The 21,724-nt window shown below is 51.4% G+C and overlaps 1 protein-coding gene across 1 annotated transcript in view; it reads right to left on the reverse strand.

Moving 5' to 3' along the window:
* Nucleotides 1–17,902, reverse strand: part of Tmem132b (transmembrane protein 132B) — a 412,598-nt gene extending 394,696 nt beyond the window's left edge. The window contains exon 1 of the mRNA XM_008839404.2: nucleotides 17,695–17,902. Within this exon, the coding sequence (XP_008837626.1) occupies nucleotides 17,695–17,761 (67 nt within the window). The 5' untranslated portion in view covers nucleotides 17,762–17,902. The remainder of the gene's footprint in view (nucleotides 1–17,694) is intronic.
* Nucleotides 17,903–21,724: the final 3,822 nt, after the last annotated feature.

Consider the following 21,724-nt stretch of genomic DNA (forward strand, 5'->3'; position numbering starts at 1 on the left):
GTCCTGCCCCTCCGCACCAAAGTACCATCACCCCCATCACAGCCTGATGGGTGCTGGATCACTGGATATCCCAGGTCAGCTATTGGGGTATGAACTCAAGTTCTGGTTCTGTGCAAGCCACATGCCTCAGTTACTAGTGTCCAGTGAGAGATAGTGCATCGGCTGAGGAGTGGGGAGTTTAAGTCAGCTCAAGAGCCATGTTCTTTGATAAGGAGCCATAAGCTAGCCCATACAGCTACTTAAATACATATTGATTTAAATTAAAGATATGAAAATTCAGTCCCTCAATAGGGTTCTGTGAAGACTTAAAGGGGAATGACCCTGACACCTTAAAGGGGAGGAGATCCCAACACCCACTATATCCCTGTGAACTTAGAGGACGAAACGCTGAGTGAAAGAAACCACAAACACACAGATGCTGCAGAACTACATTCAGCCAAGTGCACAGCTCCTCAGCATCTGAGACTCAGCCCCAGCACCTCCACAGGACTGGCACATAGTAAGTACTCAACTAAATATCCATTGGAGGCTGGGCATATCCGTTGATGCCTGTCATCCCACCACCTGGAGGACTGAGGCAGAAGGATGGAGAGTTCAGAGCCAGCCTGGACTACAGTGAGACCATGTATCCTAGTTCTGCTGCTATAACAAATACCTTAACCAAAAAGCAACTTAGGAGAGGAAAAAGGTTATTTGGTTCACAATTTTAAGTCACAGTCCACTATTTTCAAGGCAGGAACTCAAACAGATAGTCATATTACATCCAGTCAAGAGCAGAGAGGGAATAAATGCTTCCTTGCTTGCTTGCTTGCTTTTGCTCACTAGCTTTCTTTCCTCATAGTTCAAGGCCTGGCCTAGGGAATGGTGCCACCCACAGCAGGATGGGTCAATTAACAATCAAAACAATCCCACAGACATGCCCACAGGCCAACCTGACCTAGGTAATCCTTCACTGAGGCTCTCCTCCCTGGTGATTCTGGATTGTGGCAAATTGACATTTAAATGCTTCATTTATTTATTTATTTATGTTTATATTATATGTATGAGTGTATTGTCTGCATGTGTATAAGTGCACTCATGTCATGCAAAGTCCTAGGAGGTCAGAAAAGGGCATCAGATCCCCTGGAACTACAGTTATGGATGATTGTTAGCCCATGTGGGTGCTGAGAATCAAACCCAAGTCCTCCCTCTGCAAGAGCAGCCTGTGCTCTTAACTGTGAGTAATCTCTCCAGCCCCGGCAAGTTGACATTTAAAACTAACCAGCATACAACTAAAAAAAAGTGCATGGATGTATGTATGTGTGTATATGTGTGCATGCACATGTGTGCATAGGTGTATGTGTCCATCAATGAAGAGAAGAGCACTTCTGGTGGGCCACCTCCAGTCCCAAAGACAACTGTCACTCTGGGAATGGGACCTGGTGCTGCCAGCCTGCTCCTCTATGAAGAGAAGCTGAAATTCCAGGCTTTCACCATAAATCTTGACTCAGAAATTATTAAAGCCCTGGGCTGGCCAGACACCTGGTACCTCTGGGCTATTCTGGCCCTTGAGATGCCATTACCAACCTGGAGCAGAAAGTGGTGAAGGTCCCCTCTGCCATGACACCAGGACCCAGGACATACAGAGTCGGGCAGGTCACAGGGCTTGGTGAACTTCCAGTCCTCCCCAGGGGCATGCCAGGCAAGGGAGACTAGACCGGAGCCAGCTGTCTCCCATTGTGAAGTATGTTAGCTCAGAAACAATCTACCCAGGCCCCAGGTGAAATTCATATTCTAATTCAAGCTTCTGGAATTGATGAAGGCTGTTCTGTCACTGTGGGATGCTAACAGCTCTGAGGGAAGCCCTGGGGAGGAGGAACAAGGGAAAGGCAGAGGCAAAGAACTCTGAGGAGGATGTCTGGGAACCAAAGCCACTGCCAGAAGACACACGACCAATGAGGCCGAGGCTGGTGACTCCCCCAAATGTTTGAGCTAAGGAGGCCATGAGGTGGGAGACAAAATAACCAACCAGCCCTCGGTCTCAGATAGCCCAGAGACTGACAAGGCCCCCAAGTCCCATCATCAGGCGAGGGTCCAGGGACACCTATGCTGCTGCCCAGGAGGGCCAGGGGACTCTAGTTACAGCAAGAAAGAGAAGCAAGCACATGAGCCTCAGCTACAAGCTGTGGTGGAGGGGCAGTTCCACCTCAATTCCCCAACTCACAGCCTTCCCAGTAACTCCAGGAGCTCAGTTCTTCCTCCCCATTCTTCTTCCCTCTCCATCCTCCCTTCCTGCCCACCCGCCTTTCCTAACCAGACCCAAGTGGGCCAGAGGTGGTTCTAGCGTTGCGCTGATGAGGCCCCGCCCCACCCCATGCCTGCTCCAAAGTGTAGGAAGAACAGTAGGCCTGCAGAGTGTACAGCGCAGTGCCTCAGATAAAAAGCAGAATCAGTGCTAGCCTAAAAGCCACCAAGATAAGGAGGCCAGAGTCACAGTCATCCCACTGTCCACAGATCGCAGAGCCTCACAACTCCCCAGTCACAACCTCCCTGAGCCCTACCCTCTCCCAAGTCCCACCCTATTTAAGCCCCACCCCTGCAAGCCACACCCTCTCTGAGGGTTGACCCTGGTTGCTTCGTGGATGGAGTAAAATACTCCCCCGAAGCTTTAGGCCCAGCTCCATAATGGAAGACAGCTGCAATAATTAGACATACAGCCACTTAGTGACCATCGATCTGCTGGCTCCACACTAGACAGGGCTGCTCTCTGTCCCTCATTCACTCCCAGAGGTGCTCTTCCTTCATTACTTCAGAGTACTGGAGATAAAATTCATGCTTGCCGCCAAACCACATCCCAGACTTAAGTTTATTCTGAGATAGGATCTTGCAAAGTTGCCCAGGGTAGCCTTGAACTTACAATCTTCCTGCCTCAGCCTCCTGAGTAGTTGGGATGACAGGCCCAGACCATCATCAGACAAGGTCTCTATTTTTTTAGTAATCACCACTCTGTCACACCAATCCTGTCACAGTTAATGAGTCTTGATGTTAAAGTTCTGCTGTTCAAATTACTGTGTGGTTTTGCTCTCCCAATTGGACCCTGCCTGCTGCCAACCCACATCTGCTGACAGATGAGAAACAGAGGTATAGATAACACACCCCAGTTTCACAAAGAAACAAAGTCCCATTTCACAGCATGAACTCAGTGGTTCATGCAGGAATGTGACATTTCATACATATCTGTGCCCACAGGCAGTCATAAATCCTGGACATGTGAAGAAGTCCACTGACCCTAGACACAATGAAGCCGTGTCACTGGGGATAAGCATAGTGGGGTTGGCCAGCTGTTTGCAGACAGCCAGGAACCACAGAGTCAACTAAATCCTAAAACGTTAAGGGAATCAGCTAAGCACTGCAACTGCTCTGCTCTTTTGTTCGTGACCTGTTATAAAGATCCACCCTGGGCCAGAGAGATGGCTTAGCAGGCACCTGTTGCCAACCCTGACAGCCTGAGTTCAATCCCCATAACCCACATGGTAAAAGAATGTCCTAGTTTGTTTCTTCATTGCTGTGACAAAAACACTCTGACCACTACCAACTTGGGGAGGAAAGGGTTTATTCAGCTTACATCTCCCAGGTCACAGTTCATCAGGGAGCCCAAGGTAGGAACTCAGGGCAGGAACCTAGAAGCAGGAGCTGGAGCACAGGCCATGGAGGAATGCTGCTCACCGGCTTGCTCCCCTGGCCCCTGCTCAGCTTGCTCTCTTATCCAACACAGGCCCACCTGCCCAGGGGTGGCACTACCCACAGTGGGCTGGGCCCTCCCACATCACTCAACAATCAAGAAGATGCCCCACAGACATGGCCACAGGCCAGTCCAAAGGGGTCAATTCCCCAAATGAGGCTCCCTCAACCCAGGTGTGTCAAGTTGACACTAAAGCTATCCAGCACAAAGAATCAACTCTAGAAAGTTGTCCTCTGACCTCCACATGTGCTCTATCAAACACACACACAAATAATAGATAGATGATAGATTAGATAGATAGATAGATAGATAGATAGATAGATAGATAGATAGATGTAATTTTTCAAATGTTTAAAACAAAGATCCACCCAAAGCCATTCAAGTTGTCTCAGCACTCAGTAGGCTGAGGCAGGATGATGTCAAGTTCAAAGCCAGCCTGGGCTATACAGCCAGGCCTTGTCTCCTAAAGAAACAAACAAATAGGCCATAGATACACCCAGAGCTGTGAGATTTACTCCCCTGAGGTTCCCAGGAGCATCAATAACATTTTGGTCTTTAGAATTCGGCATTCCAACCACACACAGGTGTAGTAGACAGAGATCATTTTGGAAACACTTTTGATTGGCAGGAGAGGGAAGGGACTTGAGAGAGTCTCTTCCATCAGTAATCCCTGGCAGATGGTGTGTACTCCATCTGACAGCTTTGAGGCTGGTAAGACAAGCAAGGGGTGGCAGGGTAGATAAAAATTTCAGGACAGGCTTGCCACAATGGCTAAATAGCTCTCAGTCAAGTACACAATGCCACGGCCTGAGACAGAAAAAGGGTGCTGGCGGGCAAGGAGATTTTTCTGAACTTCATCAGGACTTCCTGGTTGCAATGGAAACCCAATTCAATGTGAATTATGAAGAGAAAATGGCTGCCAATAGTTTCTCAACTAAGGTTGGGGTGTCTTACCCATTTCCCCCCTTCCATGCTGGGTCTTTGTCTAGTTTGAACTTACATGGGTTTTCAGCATGCTGTTGCCATTGCTATAAGTTCATATGAGTAACTTCCCGGCTATCTGGAAAGCTCTGTTTCCTGTGGTTGTCCACCACCCCTGACTCTTACAGTCTTTCTGCTCTTCTACAATGGTTCCTGAGTCCTGGGTGGTAGAGGTTTGATACAGGCGTTCTACCCAAGGACACACACTCTGCAGCCTCTTATTCTCTGTACTTCGACCAGTTGTGGTTTTCAACCGATGACTATTGGGAGAGGGAGAGTTGGCTTTTTTTAATGGGGTGATGACTAGACAGGCTGACCAGGCTCCAGTAGATGGATTCACACATAAGAGACATTTGGGGAATAGAAACTTGGCTCAATAGGCCTTATACATACATACATACATACATACATACATACATACATACATACATAGCAGAATGCATGGAAAACGGGGTAGGGGGGCTACTATGGGGGGCTTTACTACAGGAGATGCAGATAAAGGAAGGGGTCTCAATATGATCAAGATGTATTGTTTGGAATTCATTAAAAAATCAATTTTAAAAAGTCCCTCTGTGAGGGGGGAAAAAAAGACAAGAAAATGAGGTCAGCAAGATGAGTGAACAGGTAAGGGCACTTAGGGCCAAGCCTGTGTCCTACGTTTAATCCTTGGGACACAAAGCAGTACAGCACCTGCCTAAAATCCCACAGTGAGGGGCTGAGGGTTCTATTCTAGAGGAAGATAAAAGTGGCAAACAGCTGTTGCTACTCCTATTGAAGGAGTGAGCTATCTCTTTCCTGACACCCCCACCCCTTCTCTACCATCATTGCCTGTTCATTTCTTCACCAAGGTCAGCAATGCTGGCTCCCCACCTGAGGCCGCACCTCCGCTACTCTCACAACTAACATACACGTACATGGCATTGTACATGTGTGGGTTTCTACATGGCATTGCGCATGAGTGGGTTTTCAGAGCAGCACCCACAACCAAATAGCATTGCCCCCACCGGATGCCCCTCTGCAGCAGGGGCAAGAACCCACTTCACAGCCATCGTCCTGGGTCTGTGACATACAGACCTCTCAGGAGTGGAGCTATGGGGTCAAAGTTCAACTACCACTGTGACAAATTACCAGCAGATTGCCTTCCAGTCTATGTGTGCCATAGAAGCAACCAGAACCTCATGAAAATACTAAAGGGGGGTCACAGGGCAATGATACAGTTCCAGAAGTGGGCCCCAAGAGCCCAGAGGCAGCAACTGCATATGAGCACTCTCCAGCCTAGCAACACACACACACACACACACACACACACACACAGAGCAGACTGCTGTCCACAGCCCCCTTCTGCTGGTGTGAGCACTTGAGCTGGTGGGAACACTCCTCTTCCAACTCCAGTTTCAGAGATAAGCTTCTGGCTGGAGCAAGGCTGCAGAAACCCAGCACTCCACACCCCCTACGACCAGCAAGGCTGCCTAGACACAGTACTCCATGCCCCAGGCACAGTCCCTGCTGCTGGCATCAGAACAGGACCCATATTAGTCCAGACTAAGTCAGCCCTGAGGCTCTTGCCAAGAGAAGAGACATTTGTCTTCTTGCTGGTCTCAGGACAGGCCAGAGCTGACCGTAGCCAACTCTGCCATCAGGGAAGGAAAATCTAGATGTGAAGACAGCATAGAAGGAAGAACAAGAGATCAAGGGAGAGTGCAGAAGCTCTGATAGGATAGTATCAAGTTCCTAGATCCAGCCATACCTGAAGCTGTTTCCCCCATGAACTTCCCATCACTAGTGATTTTCATCCCTTACAACCAAGAGTCCAGACTCAGTGGCAACACACTTCTGCACTTAATACCCAAACCCCAGCACTGAGAATTTAAACTTTCATAGGCACAAGTGTCACAAACACAGAGACATCTTCTTCATTTTTAAAGCAACCCAATAAGAGAAACAAACACCAGGTCAGAAAAGAGATATGGGAATGGAAGTCACCAAGCTAAAATAATCAACCAGGGGGTTTCTGCTGCAACAGAGGCCTTCGGCAGGAGCCATACAGGGGTCTTCTGAGATGTGAGCCTTCAGGCTCTGCCTGCAGAGTAAAAAATAGCTTGCACACACATGCTACTATTTTTAAAATGTTACATAAATGCTACTGTAATTACCAGACCGTATTCAAAGGCGCTGCTGAATTGACAGCGACTTTCAATCAATATGTTTTTCTTTTTCAACCAAGAGATACCAAACCTGCCATTGCCCTCATTTGGGAGCTGGGTAATTTCTGACGTTAGGAAGGGTCTCTTGTTCTCGAACACAGTGGAAGTCCATAAACATGTAGTGTGCACCCTGCTTGACCATGTGAGGCAAATTTCTCCTCTAAAAGACCAGAGAGGCACCGGGCATGATGGCACATGCCTTTAGTCCCAGCACTTGGGAGGCAGAGGCAGGCAGATCTATGTGAGTTCAAGGCCAGTCTGGTCTATGAAGTGAGTTCCTGGCCAGCTGGGGCTACAGGGAGACCTTGTCTCAAAAAGACCAAAGGAAAAAAAAAAGACGAGAGAGGCAGGGTTTACTCGAGCTGTGGGCCCATGTGTATCATTCACAACTATCACAACCACTGACTGCTGGTGAAGCAGCTGTAAATGATATGCAAGCAGGCAGGGGTGTGTTTCAATAAAACTTTATTTAAAACAGCAAGTGGAGGGTCAAACACAATCCATGCGGCCCACTGTATGCTAATGCCTAATTTAATTTTTTTCATTCATTTATTTATTTGTTACATGGTGTGGGGGGAGGGTCACAGTGCTTGAGCCATTTGCTGGCCCAAATGCCTGGTTTAAGTGTGGTGGCCCATGCCTTTAATCCCAGCACTTGGGAGGCAGAGGCAGGCAGATCTCTGAGAGTTCAAAGCCAGCCTGGTCTACATAGTGAGTTCCAGGTCAGCTGGGGCTATAGGGAGACCCTGTCTCAAAAAGACCCAATAAAAGAGTGCAGAAAAGAACACTCAGTATGACAACAGCCAAGGCCAGCAGAGGGTTGGGTAAACGGCCTTACACATCTCTACAAGGTGAGTGCCCTGTATCTATTGGTCAGATGGCAGTCAGCCATGCCGGAATAATTACAGGATCATCAACAAGAAGATTGGCCTTCTTCTCCTGTCAGTGGACTTGGCAAAAGACACGAAGACTAGCAGAATCTAACGGATTCAGAGCAGACCTCTGCCTTGTACCAACTGTGCTTTTCTTGAGTAAGAGAGTAGCCGAACCTGAGTCCCCAACTATCAGGGATAGCACTGAAAATTGTCCCATTTACTGAGCACTTAGTGTGTGTCCTTCTCCTGAACCATCTTGACTTTATTCTCCTTGCTGTCTACACCTGTTGGCTGTTTTGTTTGCTATTGGTATTTAGTTTGGGGGTTCTTTAATTTGCATTTTATGTGTATGAGTGTTTTGTCTGCATGTATGTAAGAAGCCAGAACAGGGTATTGGATCCCTTGGAGTTACAGATGGTTGTTAGCTATCATGTGGGTGCTGGGAACCAAATCCAGGTCCTTTGCAAGAGTAGCCAGTGCTCTTAATGGCTTAGCCACCTCTCCAGCCGTTCTCTTTTGTTGTTGTTTTGGTTTGGTTTTTTGTTGTTGTTGTTGTTGTTTTTGAGACAGCGTCTCATGCAGCCCAGCTTAGGATGGAACTTAGTCAAAGATAAGCTTGAACTTCTGATCCTCCTCCTCCACCTCCCAAGTGTTGGGACTGCAGATGTTCCCCACTTGGCTTGTGTCTGTCTACCTGTCTATCTATGTGTGTCTGTGTGTCTGTATGTATGTCTGTATGAGTATGCACACTTATATACTGGTGCATGGAGGCCAGAAGAGGGCATTGGTTCCCCTGGAACTGGAGTTACAGGCAATTATGAGCTGCTTGATGTGGACACTGAGAACCAACCTTGTGTCCTCTAGAAGAGCAGCAAGTTCTCTTAACCACTTAGCCATCTCTCCAGCCCCTGGCTTGGCTTCACTCACCCAACCTTCTCCGCATGGCTCTAGGGGAGAACTACAAAGCAAGAACCCAGCTCACAGGTGAAATTCTGCTGATTCTGTCACTTTACAAACATCACTGTGGCCCCAGTTCCACCCACAGTGGTAGACACGGTTGCCGCCCAGGAAACGTGTATGCAGGGTGTGTGTGTGTGTGTGTGTGTGTGTGTGTGTGTGTGTGTCTGTGGAAGCCAGAGGTCAACCTTGTGTGTAGTCTCTTGGGTGCAATCTACCTTACTTTTTGAGAGAGCATCTCTCACTTGCGTGGAACTTGCTGATAAAGTCAAGCCACTCCTGCTTCCAACTCCCCGGAGCTAGGGTTACAAGTATATACCACCAAGCCCAGCTTGGTTTTTTTTTTTTTTTTTTTTTTTTAATGTGGGTTCTAGGGATTCAACTCATGTTCTTATACTTGCAAGACAAGTACTTTGCCAACCAAACCACCCCCAGCCCACTCAGGAAACATTTATTGAAGAAAACTAGTCAGCAAATCCTGGAGATCAATTTTTAGAACACATCCCAAGTCTCACAGCTGTGTTCCCTTCCAAATCTCTGTCATCACTATCCTAGACCACTGAGCAGCGCTCAGGGTCTCCTGTTCCATCCTGTGAGTCAGAGCTGGCTAGTCATACCTGCCAACTGTGCCTCTCGCCAAGGGCCTTTGGGAGAAGGTCTGGGCCTGTCGCCCCCTTGGCCTCATTCCCACTCTCTTTTTTATTTTTATTTATTGTATGTGGGTATATCAGTGTATGGGCTCATATGTGATTATGTGAAGGTCAGAGGACAATTTGCAGGAGTCTGTTCTCTGCTTCCACCATATGGGTCCCAAGGATCAAACTCAGGTCATAAGGCTTAGCGGCCAGTGCCCTTACCAGCTGAGCCATCTCACAAACCTCATTTTCTACTCTTGTCCTCTCTTCCCTCGGACACATCCTGTCTCAGGGCCTTTGACCTGGAACACTCTTTCCCATGTTCCCCACCAAGCCCCCAGCCTCGCCCCTCACCTCTTTAAGTCTTAGTTCAAATGCCACTGTCTGACCCTATTGAAAATGGCAAGCCATCCTCTCCCCTCCCAGAGAGGGGCCACACCCGGCACCTCCTACCCATGAGGAAGCCGATTCCCAATTACAGATGGTTGAGTCTCTGCCGCCTTCATGCAGTGCTCAGGGTTAAGGACGTCAGTTCGGCCTGTCGCCAACCTCAGAAAGAACTCCCGTCACAGCAAGTGCAAATAAAACTGTGGCAGAACTCATAGGAATGGGCACAAGGGGGTTGTGAAGAAGGCTCAAAAGAGATTAGGGCCCCCTTTACAGGTGGAAAAATTGAGTCTGAGTGGTCAAGGGGCTAGCTCAACACTGCCACATTTCCCAATTACTGTGTGTGTATCTGTGTGTGTCTGTGTCTGTGTGTGTGTGTCTGTGTGTGTGTGTGTGTGCGCACGCTCCTGTGTCTGGGTATGTATATGTCTGAGTCTGTGTGGGTCCATGTTCCTGTCTGTGTGTGTATGTATGTGTGTGCCTGTGTGTGTATCTATATCTGTGTATCTATATGTGTGTGTGTGTGTCTGTGTCTCATCCTCTACTCACATCCCTGACCCCCAGTGACCTGACTCCTTAGTGACCACAGGAGCTCACACAGAGGATGGCACAGTGCAGCTCAGTTGGGCCTGACCCTGGGGAATGATGCTCTGAGTCACATCTTCCCAGCTCAAAAGCCTGCACCAACCACTGGAGTGAGTCCCTGGTGGGCTAATTCTGGCTAATGCACATTCTAGGCTCAGAGGCCCAAGTTAGGCTCACACTCCATTACCCTCATCAGAAAACTCAGCCAGCCCAACTGGACTCCATTGATTCTTATGGAACTATTTTGGGCCCAAAGCACAGAGAGAGGGCATCTGTCAGCTAAGGAGCCCATCTTCGGGAGGAAGTTCAGTTCCAGCATCCTGACCCTGGAAACAGACAGTTAGGCAGACAGAAGGCTCTGGAATTCAAGTGCAGAGGACAGGCTTCTCTTTTCCTTCCCTAGACAGGGAATGGGCACCAAGCCCTGGGTGTGGAATCAAGCGTTGGGCAGAGAACACCAGGGGCCCCAGCCCTGCTCCATATCCCTACTAAGCAGGTACTCATCTGTCCCTCTTTGCAGGCTGTATCTATGAGACTGACGGCTTCCCTGGAGACTGAAGCAGTTCCTTTGTCCCTCCGAAGCCCAGTGTGCAGTGCATAATACAGGATGAGGAAGGAAGGAGGGAGGGAGGGGGAGTAAAGGAGTGAGTGAATGAGTGAATGAGTGAATGAGTGCCTGTGTGAAGGATGGAGGTACTATGCAAAGTCACTTCCAAGGGTTCCCATTCCTTCTGCTGGAACTCCTTCTCCAGGAATTGGCCCTTTCTGGTAATTTAAGTCTCAGACAATGAAAATGTTATCTCTTTAAAAACATGTATAAAATTGTCAAAGAACAAGCAATTTAAATAAATAAATAAATGGAAATAACTACCTCTATAAGGAAGGGAGGGAAGGAGGGAGGGAGGAAGGGAGGAAGGGAGGGAGAGAGGGAAGGAGGGAGGGGGGAGAGGGAGGAAGGGAAGGAAGGAGGGAGGAGAGAGAGAGAGAGTTGTGTGTGTATGTGTGTGTATACATATAGATATAGATATATATATATCCATATATTTTTAAAGGACAATTTTTAAGTATTGCCTCCACCAAGAAGTCTTTCCAGATCTATCTCTGGCCACTCTCCAAGATGAGGAGACCAGTGGGGCATAAGTTCAGAGCTGTGAGGAGGAGATTCCCACTCTTCATGCATGGGCCATGCCATCTATCCCATTCTCCTTGGTGCCTCAGTGTCCCTAACTGGGATGTATGTGACTCCCTCACCCAAGAGTAGCTTAAGAACTTCAATGAAGATTGTATCAGGAAGCCCTAGGTAAGGTGAGCATGGTAGTACAGGTCTGCAATCTGAGTTCTCAAGTTCAAGGCCAGCCTGGGCTGCATAGCTAAACCCAGTACTTTTTTAATCTTTATTTTTATTTTATTACAGGTCTCCCTGTAGCCCCAGCTGGCCTGGAACTTACTATGTAAACCTGAATGGCCTCAGTTTCACTGAGATCTGCCTGCCTCTGCCTCCTGATTGCTGGGATTAAAGGGGTGCACCACCACGGCTTAAAACCCAGTACTTCTTAAGCTGTTTAGTGACAGCTCATGGCTCTTCTCTATAGCTTTTGTTGCAGCCATGAAGTCCCCTCTGGTATCCCCCTGTGGGAGCATCCCCATAACTGTGTACTTTCACAAGCCTTGTGCTTACTGGGGCACCCCAACACTGTAATGAGATCTGCAGGGAAGCATCTGAGAGCCCACTTTACAAATAGGAAAAATAAGTCTCGGAGAGCCCAAGGGGCTAGGCCAATACTGCCTAGACCTCAAACCTGGGCTTTGGCTCCCACTCTAGGAAGGGAAGGTGCATAGGTGCACATGTGCATGTGGAGGCCAGAAGACAGCCTTGCTGGCATTCCTGAGGTGCTGTCCATGTTTTGTTTTATTTTAATTTGTTTTTTGATACAGGATCTCTCACTAGCCTGGAGCTCCCCAAGTGGACTAGGCTAGCTGGTCAGAGAGTCCCAGGGATCCACCTGTCTCTACTTCCCCAGTTCTGAGATTATAAGCACATACCCCCACACTGGGCTTTTCATGTCAGTTCTGGGTAACAAACTCAGGTCTCATGCTAGCAAGGCACTCTACTAACTGAGCCATCTGCCCAGTCCCCCAGTTTTGGTGAATTTTGTTGTTGCTGTTTTGTTCATTTATTCATTTGTTTGATGGGAAACACTGTAAATCAGGCTAGTCTTAAATCCACAGAGATCCACCTGCTTCTGCCTCCCAAGTACTGGGATTAAAGGTGTATACCACCACACACAACACCAATCTGTTTTGTTTTGTTTTGTTTTGTTTTTGAGACAGGGTCGCCCTGTAGCCCCAGCTAGCCTGGCATTCCCTGTGTAAACCAGGCTTGGCCTCAATCTCAAAGAGATCCACCTGCCTCTGCCTCCCAAGGGCTGGCATTAAAGGTGTGTGTTATCATGCCTAGCTCCAATTTTTCTTTTTACTTTTCTTTTTTTTTTTTAAACTGGCATAGTGACAGGTTTCATAGACATTTTCAAACAAGAACATCTGCACTTTGACTCCACTCTCGTCATTCCCTTCCTCCCGTTACCCATTTATTCTCCACAGTTCCCAACCGTCATGCTCACGTGCACATCTTTATGCCTCTTTATAAAATCCAGGATTTACAAATGAGAGAAAATATGTGATATCTATCTTTCTGAGTCTGATTTATTTCACTTAATATGATTTTTTTTCCATGCAAGCAACTAACAAGAGAGATTAGCATGCCAGATGTCCCCCAAAGATCACCCTCCAAAGATGGACCTACACACATACCTGCTGTCTCCCCAAACACCAGGAACCTCCCCTGACAAGTGGCAGGAGCCCCTACTGAGCAGAGCCTTGGGAGGGGACAAAATTCCCTAAACAGAATCACTCATGTGAGACACAGCTCTAAGCCAAACCAGCCTCGAAACCAATAAATCAGAGCTGGCAAGATGGCTCAGCCTGTGCAAACTTAACAACCTGAGTTTGATGCCATTCGAACCCACATAAAGGAGAGAAACAACTCCCACAAGCTGTCCTCTGACTGCCACATGTGCCATGGTATCCCACACATACACATGCACATTATACACATAATAATAATAACATTAATAATAAAATTGAAGTCCAGTAAATCATCCTCTAATTAGTGCTCACAAGCACAGAGATGGCAGTAGCAAAGAGTCTCTGAGATGGAACCAGCACTGTGCATATTCATGGTGATTCTGAGACTCTGTACAAGTCCCATTGCCTTTCTAGTCCCAGTCTCATTTGTAAAATGTGGCATAGATATTCCTACCCCGGGGGTTGCTGCAGATTAATTAAGCCACATCTAGAAGGGGCTCAAGGCAGTCCACAAACAAGGTCAGCTGTGTCACTCATTCTAACGGATCTTCAAGAGAAAGAACCACGGCTGGGGAGATGGTTCAGTCGGTACTGTACTTACTAGGCAAACATGAGGACCCAAGTTCAAGCCCCAGAACACACATAAAAAGCCAGGTGCAGTAGCTCCCTCTGTAACCCCAGGGCTGGGAAGGCAAAAACAAGCAGATCCCTGGGGCTCACCCTATCTCAAAAAATGAGATGGAGCCAGGCATGGTGGCACATGCCTTTAATCCCAACACTTAAAAGGCAGACATAAGCAGATTTCTATGAGCTCAAGGCCAACCTGGTCTACATAGCAAGTTCCAGGCCAACCACAGCTTCATAGTGAGACCCTGTCGCAACAAGAAAGAATGAAAAATAAAAATGTGCAAAACAATTGAGAAAGACACCTGATTTCGACCTCAGACCTCCACATACATATGTGGAACACACACACACACACACACACACACACACACACACGAAAGAGGAAAGACCAGAGGGCAGGAAACTACAAAGGGACCAGAAGGTCAAAGTGTACATGCATGAGCCCTTTGCTGAAGGAAGAGCCACAGCAAGGGAGGTTTGTAGCTGCGGTCTGCCTAAAACTGGAGTGTTGTCATTTTGTATGAGACTGAATGAGGCTGTGTGAGTAAGGCACACAGTAGCAACGAGGCTGGACCCCTGATTCTGTGCAACCAGAGGCAGGTGACTTAGCCTCCCCTATGAACACCCTCACCCATAAACACTGGTCTGAGGCTGAGAATGCCCACCTGTAGTAGATTGTACTCTCTGGTGCTCCTAGAAGGAAAGGTTCATAGTGTGTGCAAAGCAGCACCAGGGCCCTTGCATCACCACCAGCAGCCTTTGGACAATCTGTCCCCATCTTTCTGTTGCTACTCTGGCCATGCCAAGGAGCTACCAGGTCATAGCCTGGGATGCCTTAAGTGGAATCACAGTCCATAGAGACCCCTTAGCCAGTCAAGCCCCTGGTGTGGGGCTAGAAAGTCTAGGGCAACGATGTGAGAAGACAGAGCAAGAGTCAGGGACAGGAGCCCAGATCTAACAGCAGTTCAGCCTTGTGGCCTCAGCTAGCCACACCTGCCTAGCCTCAGCAGGATGCCAAGAGATGCTTTTCTGGGCTGGGCCACTATTGCCTGGGTACTGCCTGTGGTACTTTAAGTCCCTCCCACAGGCCAGGAGGCTGAGTCCCACAGCCTCCAGGGAAATGGACTGTCCCCATCCACCTTCAAACAGAAGAGAAGAAAGAACCTGCACAGAACTGGGGCTCGCTGGGAAGGAGCCCAGAGACCAGACTCCAGCCAGCAAATAAGGGGCTTCTTTTTGTCCTTTGGATCATGGCCACTGACACATTCTTTGTTGGCTCCAGTCACCAGAGCTTTGTAGGAAGCCCCGTGCCACCCCGACCCTCAACCCTCGCCAGAGGGAGGAGGGGTGCCAGTTGATTTACTCTGGGAAGGTCCGGAGCCATTAAATCGCTGGGAGTGGTTACAGCATTAGCATATCCCCTGTCCCAAAGCCGGTCTCTGGAGAGCAGGCCACCTCCTCCCAAAACACCTTGTAATAAGAAAGAAATAGATCCTTTGCCAGCAAGGGCTAGGCTGGACTAAGAGACTTGCACTCCAACAAGCTGTCCCCACACTTGTGAGCTCACCATTTGTAGGACTCTCTGTGGAAGCTCCAGGGTGCGCTTCACCCACCCCCAATCCACAGACACCCCCCCCCAAGCATCAAGGGTCAACAAAACTAGGCTCCATTTCCCTCAGGGGGGGCGTGGGCTGTGACAGCGCGACTAGCTTGCAAAGCTACCAATAGGCACAGAAGTGGCTTGAATGATGGGCCTCCTGGCCGCTAAGCTAGGGGGATTTGTGCCCCTAATACACTTCCATATGCTTCAGCACTGTAAGAAGGTCCTCCCACCACTCTCTTTCCCCGGGATAGCTGCCCACGCAGGAAGAGGGCACAGACGACAGCCTGTATGCAATAAAGCCGGCCTCCTCTCCGCTGAACTCTCTCTCCTAAACCCCTCTTCCCAGAGCCTCAGCCAGGGCGTTCATAAAACATGCAGCCAGCCAGCTCCGAAGGAAGCTGGTTAACTCCCCCAGAACCTTTCAACCAAGTACAGGAGCTAAAGATCTTTGAGGAACATCGTTTGCTTTGGAGCTAAATATAGACTTAGTAAACTGTGGGTCTCTTTATGTCCCTGAAGGGAACCAGAGGATCCTGGTGCATGGAAGTCTCTGCTTACTGGCCATGTTGACACCGTAGGGAGCGTGAGTCGTGGGTTCCAGGGGGTAGCACGGTCCTCCCCCACACTGCAAACCCCACGATGCAAGCCGCCCAGAGCTATGCGCAGGCTCTTCGGTAGTTGGGTGAGGAGACCAGTTCTAGCACAAATCAAGAGGCAAGCATCTTCCTCCAAGACTGCCCAAAGCCACTCATGAGCACTTCCAGGCCAACGCTAACCCCCATGGAGAGGGAAAATAGCGACAAAACTGCAATTTTCAAGTCCAAGGGACTGTGCGCTTTGGCAAACAAGTCCCACGGCTTCCGCTCAGAGTCCTCGACGCCCGCAGCGCATATCTCCAGGCCAGCAGGGGAATGCGAGAGCAAACCTGCCCTTAGTGGCTCACTAACCACACCAAGGAGGAGCCCTGCAGTTAAACCCAGTCCCCCGCTCCCTACCCAGCTGAAGTCCAGGGCCCGCCACTGTCTCTCCAAGTGAAAGATCTTAGTAAATATTTGGGGTTACTTGAGGGTATCTGGGAGGAAGATAATGTTTATTTTTTCCGTACACAAAAAATGCCACCATAAGTTGGCATGCAGACTTGCTCCCAAATGCAACCTCACCCCATTAGCTACGAAGTTCGAGTTGCATTTGGCTTCTGCATTCCGGGGTCTGTGTGATTTGTTTATTTCAGAAACGTTAGGAATGTTCTCAGGCAAGCGCCACCTGATCCCAAAACATGGGTCTGGAATTTTAAAGGTCTGGAGAACGCAGCCCTCGAACGCACATGAACACGGCTCGTGACAGTCGCCTCATCCCAGCCTTCGGGGCTGTCTCCTCTGCCTGGGGTGGGGGAGGGGGAGGCACAGTCATTTTAGGGTAGGCTTCCTCTACAACCAACACGTAGCCACACTGAGGTGGCAGAGAGCTTGGCGAACTTCAGCAGAGGCTGCAAACAGAAAATACCTATTCTGCCTTCCCCACTCACGAGGTTGGGGCGACAGCCGCGCAGGTGCCATCGGGGAGCTGGGCTCCCCAATCCTGGGCAATGGCTCTGGACACTGCCACATTCCAGGAGGCCCTGAGCCCTCCGGGGCTGCCTGGCCACCGCTCCCTCTCCTGCCAACCTTGGGGTCAGGATGCCGGGACCACCCGAGTTTCCAGGAGGCAAGGGGCGAGCTGCACCTGGCTGCACCTGGGAGCGGGTACCTTTGGGCGACTGGAGACAGAGGAGGGCAACGGGGAGCGGGGAGAGACTGTGGCCAAGCCAGACAGCGTGGGCCGTGGTGACCTCAAAGCCCCGCAGGTGTCCGGAAAACAGGGTTGCAGGCAGCGGGGGAGAAGCGTTCCTGCGACCCTCAGCATCCGCCCCCAGACACCGGGGCCTGGGGACCCGGCGCCTCCGCAGGGTGGTGAGAGGGGTTTCGCGGTACCGGCCTCAGAGGGCTGAGAGCGCACCGCCTGTGGCCCCAAGAGCGTAGAAAGGATACACAGGGAAGCTGGGGGGGGGGGGGGCGGGGGAGGCCACAAGAGGGAAGAAGAGAAAAAAGGGGGAGGGGGGGGGGGGGGGGGCAGAGGCAGAGGGGGTGCGCCGGGGGCGCCGGCTGCCCAGTCTCCCAGCCCAGCCAAGTGCATGACGCGGGAGCCGCGGAGGACTTAGGACCCCAGCAGCAACTTTGCGCCCGGCGGGGTCGGGGAGGGGACGCGGCCGCGTTACCTGGGCAGCAGAGCGCGGTCAGCGCCAGCAGGAGCCCGAGCGGCGGCGCGCGGCCCGGGGGCGGCATGGTCCTCTTGGCCGCTCCGCGCAGCGGCTAAGCGCGGGCGCCGGGCATGGCTCGCTCCTGCAGGCCGGGCCGGCTGCCTCCTCAGTGCTGTGTGCGCTCGGCCAGCGGCTGGCGACGGAGCCCGGGCTCAACGCGCGCCCACCCAGCACTTGGCCCGAGTTGCCCGGCCCCAGCCGGCGCCGCGGCTCCTGAGCCCCAGCGCGCGTCCCATCCTGGCCGCCGCCTCTGCCAGCGCCAGTTGCCGGCCGCCCCTCCAGCCAGCGCGAGAGTGAGCGAAGAGCGAGCGCCGGAGGAGGGAGGAGGGAGAAGGGCGAGGGAGAGGGAGGAGGGAAGGAGGAGGGAGGGAGGAGGGAGGAGGGGAAGGGATAGAAGGAGAGGGAGGAGGAGGGGGAGGAGGAACACGGGGGATGGCAAAGGAGGGAGGAAGAGGAGGGAGGAGGAGGGGGGAGAGGGAGGAAGTGCAAGGAGGAGGGGGAGGAGAGAAGGGTGGAGCCTGGAGGCGGGGGAGGGACCCTCCCCCGGGGCCGCGGCACCCGGCTGCTGCCCAGCGAATAGGCAGCGGGACGTGCCACTCCTCGGCGTCCCGGGGGGAGGGTGCCGGGCTGCGGAGGCCAGGGGAGACCCGCTTGAGTGGTCGAGGCAGGGACCCGAGCAGGTGCCAAGTGCGGAGAGGGGTCCCCAGGTAGATTGGGTGCGTTGGGGGCGCAGTGATGGGCTTCCCGGAGGTCGTTTAGTGAGGAAGCTACCGGCGGGCCCGCGCCACAGAGCAACGTCGTGTGCAGAGGAGGTGTCTGCGAGGGACAGACTGTGAGGCTGATCGCAGACGAGGACGCGTGATCAATGTGGCTCGGCTAGGGGACCCACCGGAGAGTCTGCAAGCTCCGGGCGGATCAGGGCACGAGATGGGCGCGGTCAGAAATCAGAAAACACCGCCGAGTGTTGGTGTGTCTGCCGGGTGAGAAGCCAGGGAGCTCCGGTCCCCGGGCTCTGAGCGTGACTACATGTTAAGCTCAGGGGAACGCGAACCACTTCCCCCAGGTCAGGGCAGGTCCCCCCGCAGACGGCTGGCACTGGTGGCGCGGGGGCGGGGCAGAGAATAGGAGTACCCAGTGTTCAGATTCATCCAGGAGATGAGCCAGGCAAGCATGGAGAGAGTCACAGGTCACGGAAGCCCAGGCTACTGCCCCTGTGGACGCACGGCCCTAACCTAGGCCAGGCGACAGGGTGAAGCAGGAAACAACCGCGCCAAGCGCCGGTGGCGACTTCTCCAGTCGCCCTAAGAGACCTTGGACGTTGCCGCGACCCGGCGCCACCAGCAGCTGGAAGGCCAGGGGCTGTGGGATCCACCCACCTGGCCTGGAGTCTCTGGTCTGCCCAACCCCATCAAACCTGCCACCAGCTCCAGTGTCTTGTCTTTATGTAAAAATAAAGTGGGTCAAACTTCGGAAGGGTCAACAGGGGTGAGCAGAGGCCTGCCTCGCTTGGTTGAGAACCTGGCTCTGTGCTCTGCCTCTACAACCTGGAGCAGGCTAGTCTCTTACGGTTCCAGGCCTCAGTTCCCCACATTAAGTCACCATAGCCTCCTCCTGGCTTCCTCAGTAAGGCATTCTGGAAGCCCCTGACCTGGGAATCCACCGGGGACAGCACCCTGATCACTGCCGCCTTGATTACTGGGTATCTGATTTTCCTCCACTCCTCCCAGCTGGTTGGGGGGCTGGCTACCAGCACCTGCTTCGTTCCTACAGGCTTCCTTAGCACAGGCAGCTCCCCACTGCAGAGATAAAAGAAGGCAGAAAGTGCTCAAGGGCAGGTCCTAGGCCAGGTGAATTACCAAAGGAAGAACTACTCTTGAGCTGCTTACAGCCCTCCCTTCCAGGGAGTCCCCTTTGAGCTCCCTGACAGACTCTCAGTGTCTGGACAGGGAGTCTGAGAGTCTATGTCCCCTCTCAGAGGTGCTGCCTGTGGGAGAAGCAGGCCTAGGGATCTTTTTTGCAACTACTTCAGCCACTCCCACCACTTGTGCATTAGAACTGCAGAGCTAAGCACCTACTATATGCCAGGCCTGGGCCAGGTGGTAATGACTCAGAAGGTAAAAAGCAGGCACAGATGTGGGGGATACATAGTGACCCCATGGCACACGTATCCCAAGTTGCTGCTCTACAGCCAGAGGGAGGCAAGGGTGTGCTTGACCAGGTCAGTGAGCTTGGGACCAAAGAAGAAATCAGTTTCTGGAAGGGGTAAAAAGTCATTCTTTGAGGGATGGGGAGACACATTCTTTGAGGGAGTACTGGGTGTTTGGCTTCCTCTGCCCAACAGGAGCACAAGCCAGGAGCTCTATAGTCCCCTGACCTGATAGAAGGCAAATTACCTGCCCCCCAATTCCTGGCGCACACTGACTTTCATTCAGAGGGTGACACCCTGTGACACCCCAAAGAGCCTGTTTATCTGGGGTAGAGCTGGGTTGGGGCATACCCTCCCCAAGTGAACAATGCTGGTTGAATCATGTATGTTTGACCCACACAGGAGGCGGGGAGTGGGGGGGGGGTCCTGTCTTTAAGGATGGCTTTCACAGAGACAGAGCTGTGTAATTTTGGACAAATGCTTAACCCTCTCTGTGCTCCTTTGTGAGGTGTGAAAGGGTAGTCCTGCCTTAGCCTAGGCTGTCACTAGGTAAGGAGCTCTGCGTATTAACCTGGTTCCTGGGCCTGTGTCTCTCCGGTGGTATTTCTGCAAGTTCTGAAAAAGGAAAAAAAAAAAAAAAAAAAAAAAAAAAACCTTCCAGATATCTGAGGGGCTGGGAGTGTGACCAGAAGATCCCAGAATCCTCCTCTCCCTAATCCTACCTCAAAACCCAGAACCTCACCCACTTGCTCCCACTCCCCCATCCCCACCCCTGCAAGCCCGCCACCCCTGCTTAGCAGGTGGCTGTCCCCAGGAGGGTCCTCCCTGGCCTTCGCTCGGCCCACGGGCCTGCTGTGCTGCGGCGAAGAGCAACAGTGCCATCTTGTGGCCAAATCTGGCACTGCAGGCCGAGGCGGAAGGGAGTCGGGGCCACCCGATCCGGAGCACCCCGGGAAGCGTCCTTCTCAACAGCCTTGTGGCAGCGATGAGGGACCCCTAAGCCTTTGTACAGCTACCGTTTCCAACGGCGAGTGCGACGCAGCCGTCACGATGGTCTTTGCATTTCCAAGGCAAAGCTTGGCACCCTCACTCGCGGGACCGAGGAACCCGCTCACAGGCGCCTGCACAGAGAACACTGGGGGCGGAGGAACTCCTAAAATAGAAGTCCAGCTCACTTTAATAGGAGAATGCGCTAAGAATCAAGTATTTCAAGACATCAATTACTTGACACATAGGCATCCGGTGGAGAGAAGGGGCCCTCAAATTCCTGATCCTCCTCCCTGCACCTCCCGAGTGCACCACCAGGTCTGGTTTAGGCAGTGTTGGGGACCCAGCTCTTTTGCTAGGGGAGCATTCTACCAATGAACCACATCCACACCCCGCTCCCTCCCACATATGTTTTTAATCTGCTCAATACTGACACTCTGGATCTCTCCACTGGAAGGGGATCTCTGGGCCGTCCACCAAAAGCCCTGACTGGACCATGCACCAGACTTGGTACAGAGGACACCCAGCAACTATCAGGTGAAGAGAGGGAGGAAGGAAAGGAAGGAGGGAGGGAAAGAGGGAAACCTGGAGTCAGACAACAGGTTAAGAAATGAGTCTGAGCTGTGGTGGTGCCAGCCTTTAATCCCAGCACTCACTCGAGAGGCAGAGGCAGGCAGATCTCTGAGTTCAAGGCCAGCCTGGTCTACATAGTGAGTTCCAGGAGAGCTGGGGCTACAGAGAGACACTGTCTCAAAAAGACAAAAAAGAAAGAAAGAAAAGAAAAAGAAAGAAATGAGCCTGGGGAACTAAAACTAAAAGGAAATTCATAAAATTTTAATATATATTTTTAAGTGG

This window comes from Nannospalax galili, unplaced genomic scaffold (genome assembly GCF_000622305.1).
Source record: "Nannospalax galili isolate Female #2095 unplaced genomic scaffold, S.galili_v1.0 scaffold218, whole genome shotgun sequence".
NCBI lineage: Eukaryota > Metazoa > Chordata > Mammalia > Rodentia > Spalacidae > Nannospalax > Nannospalax galili.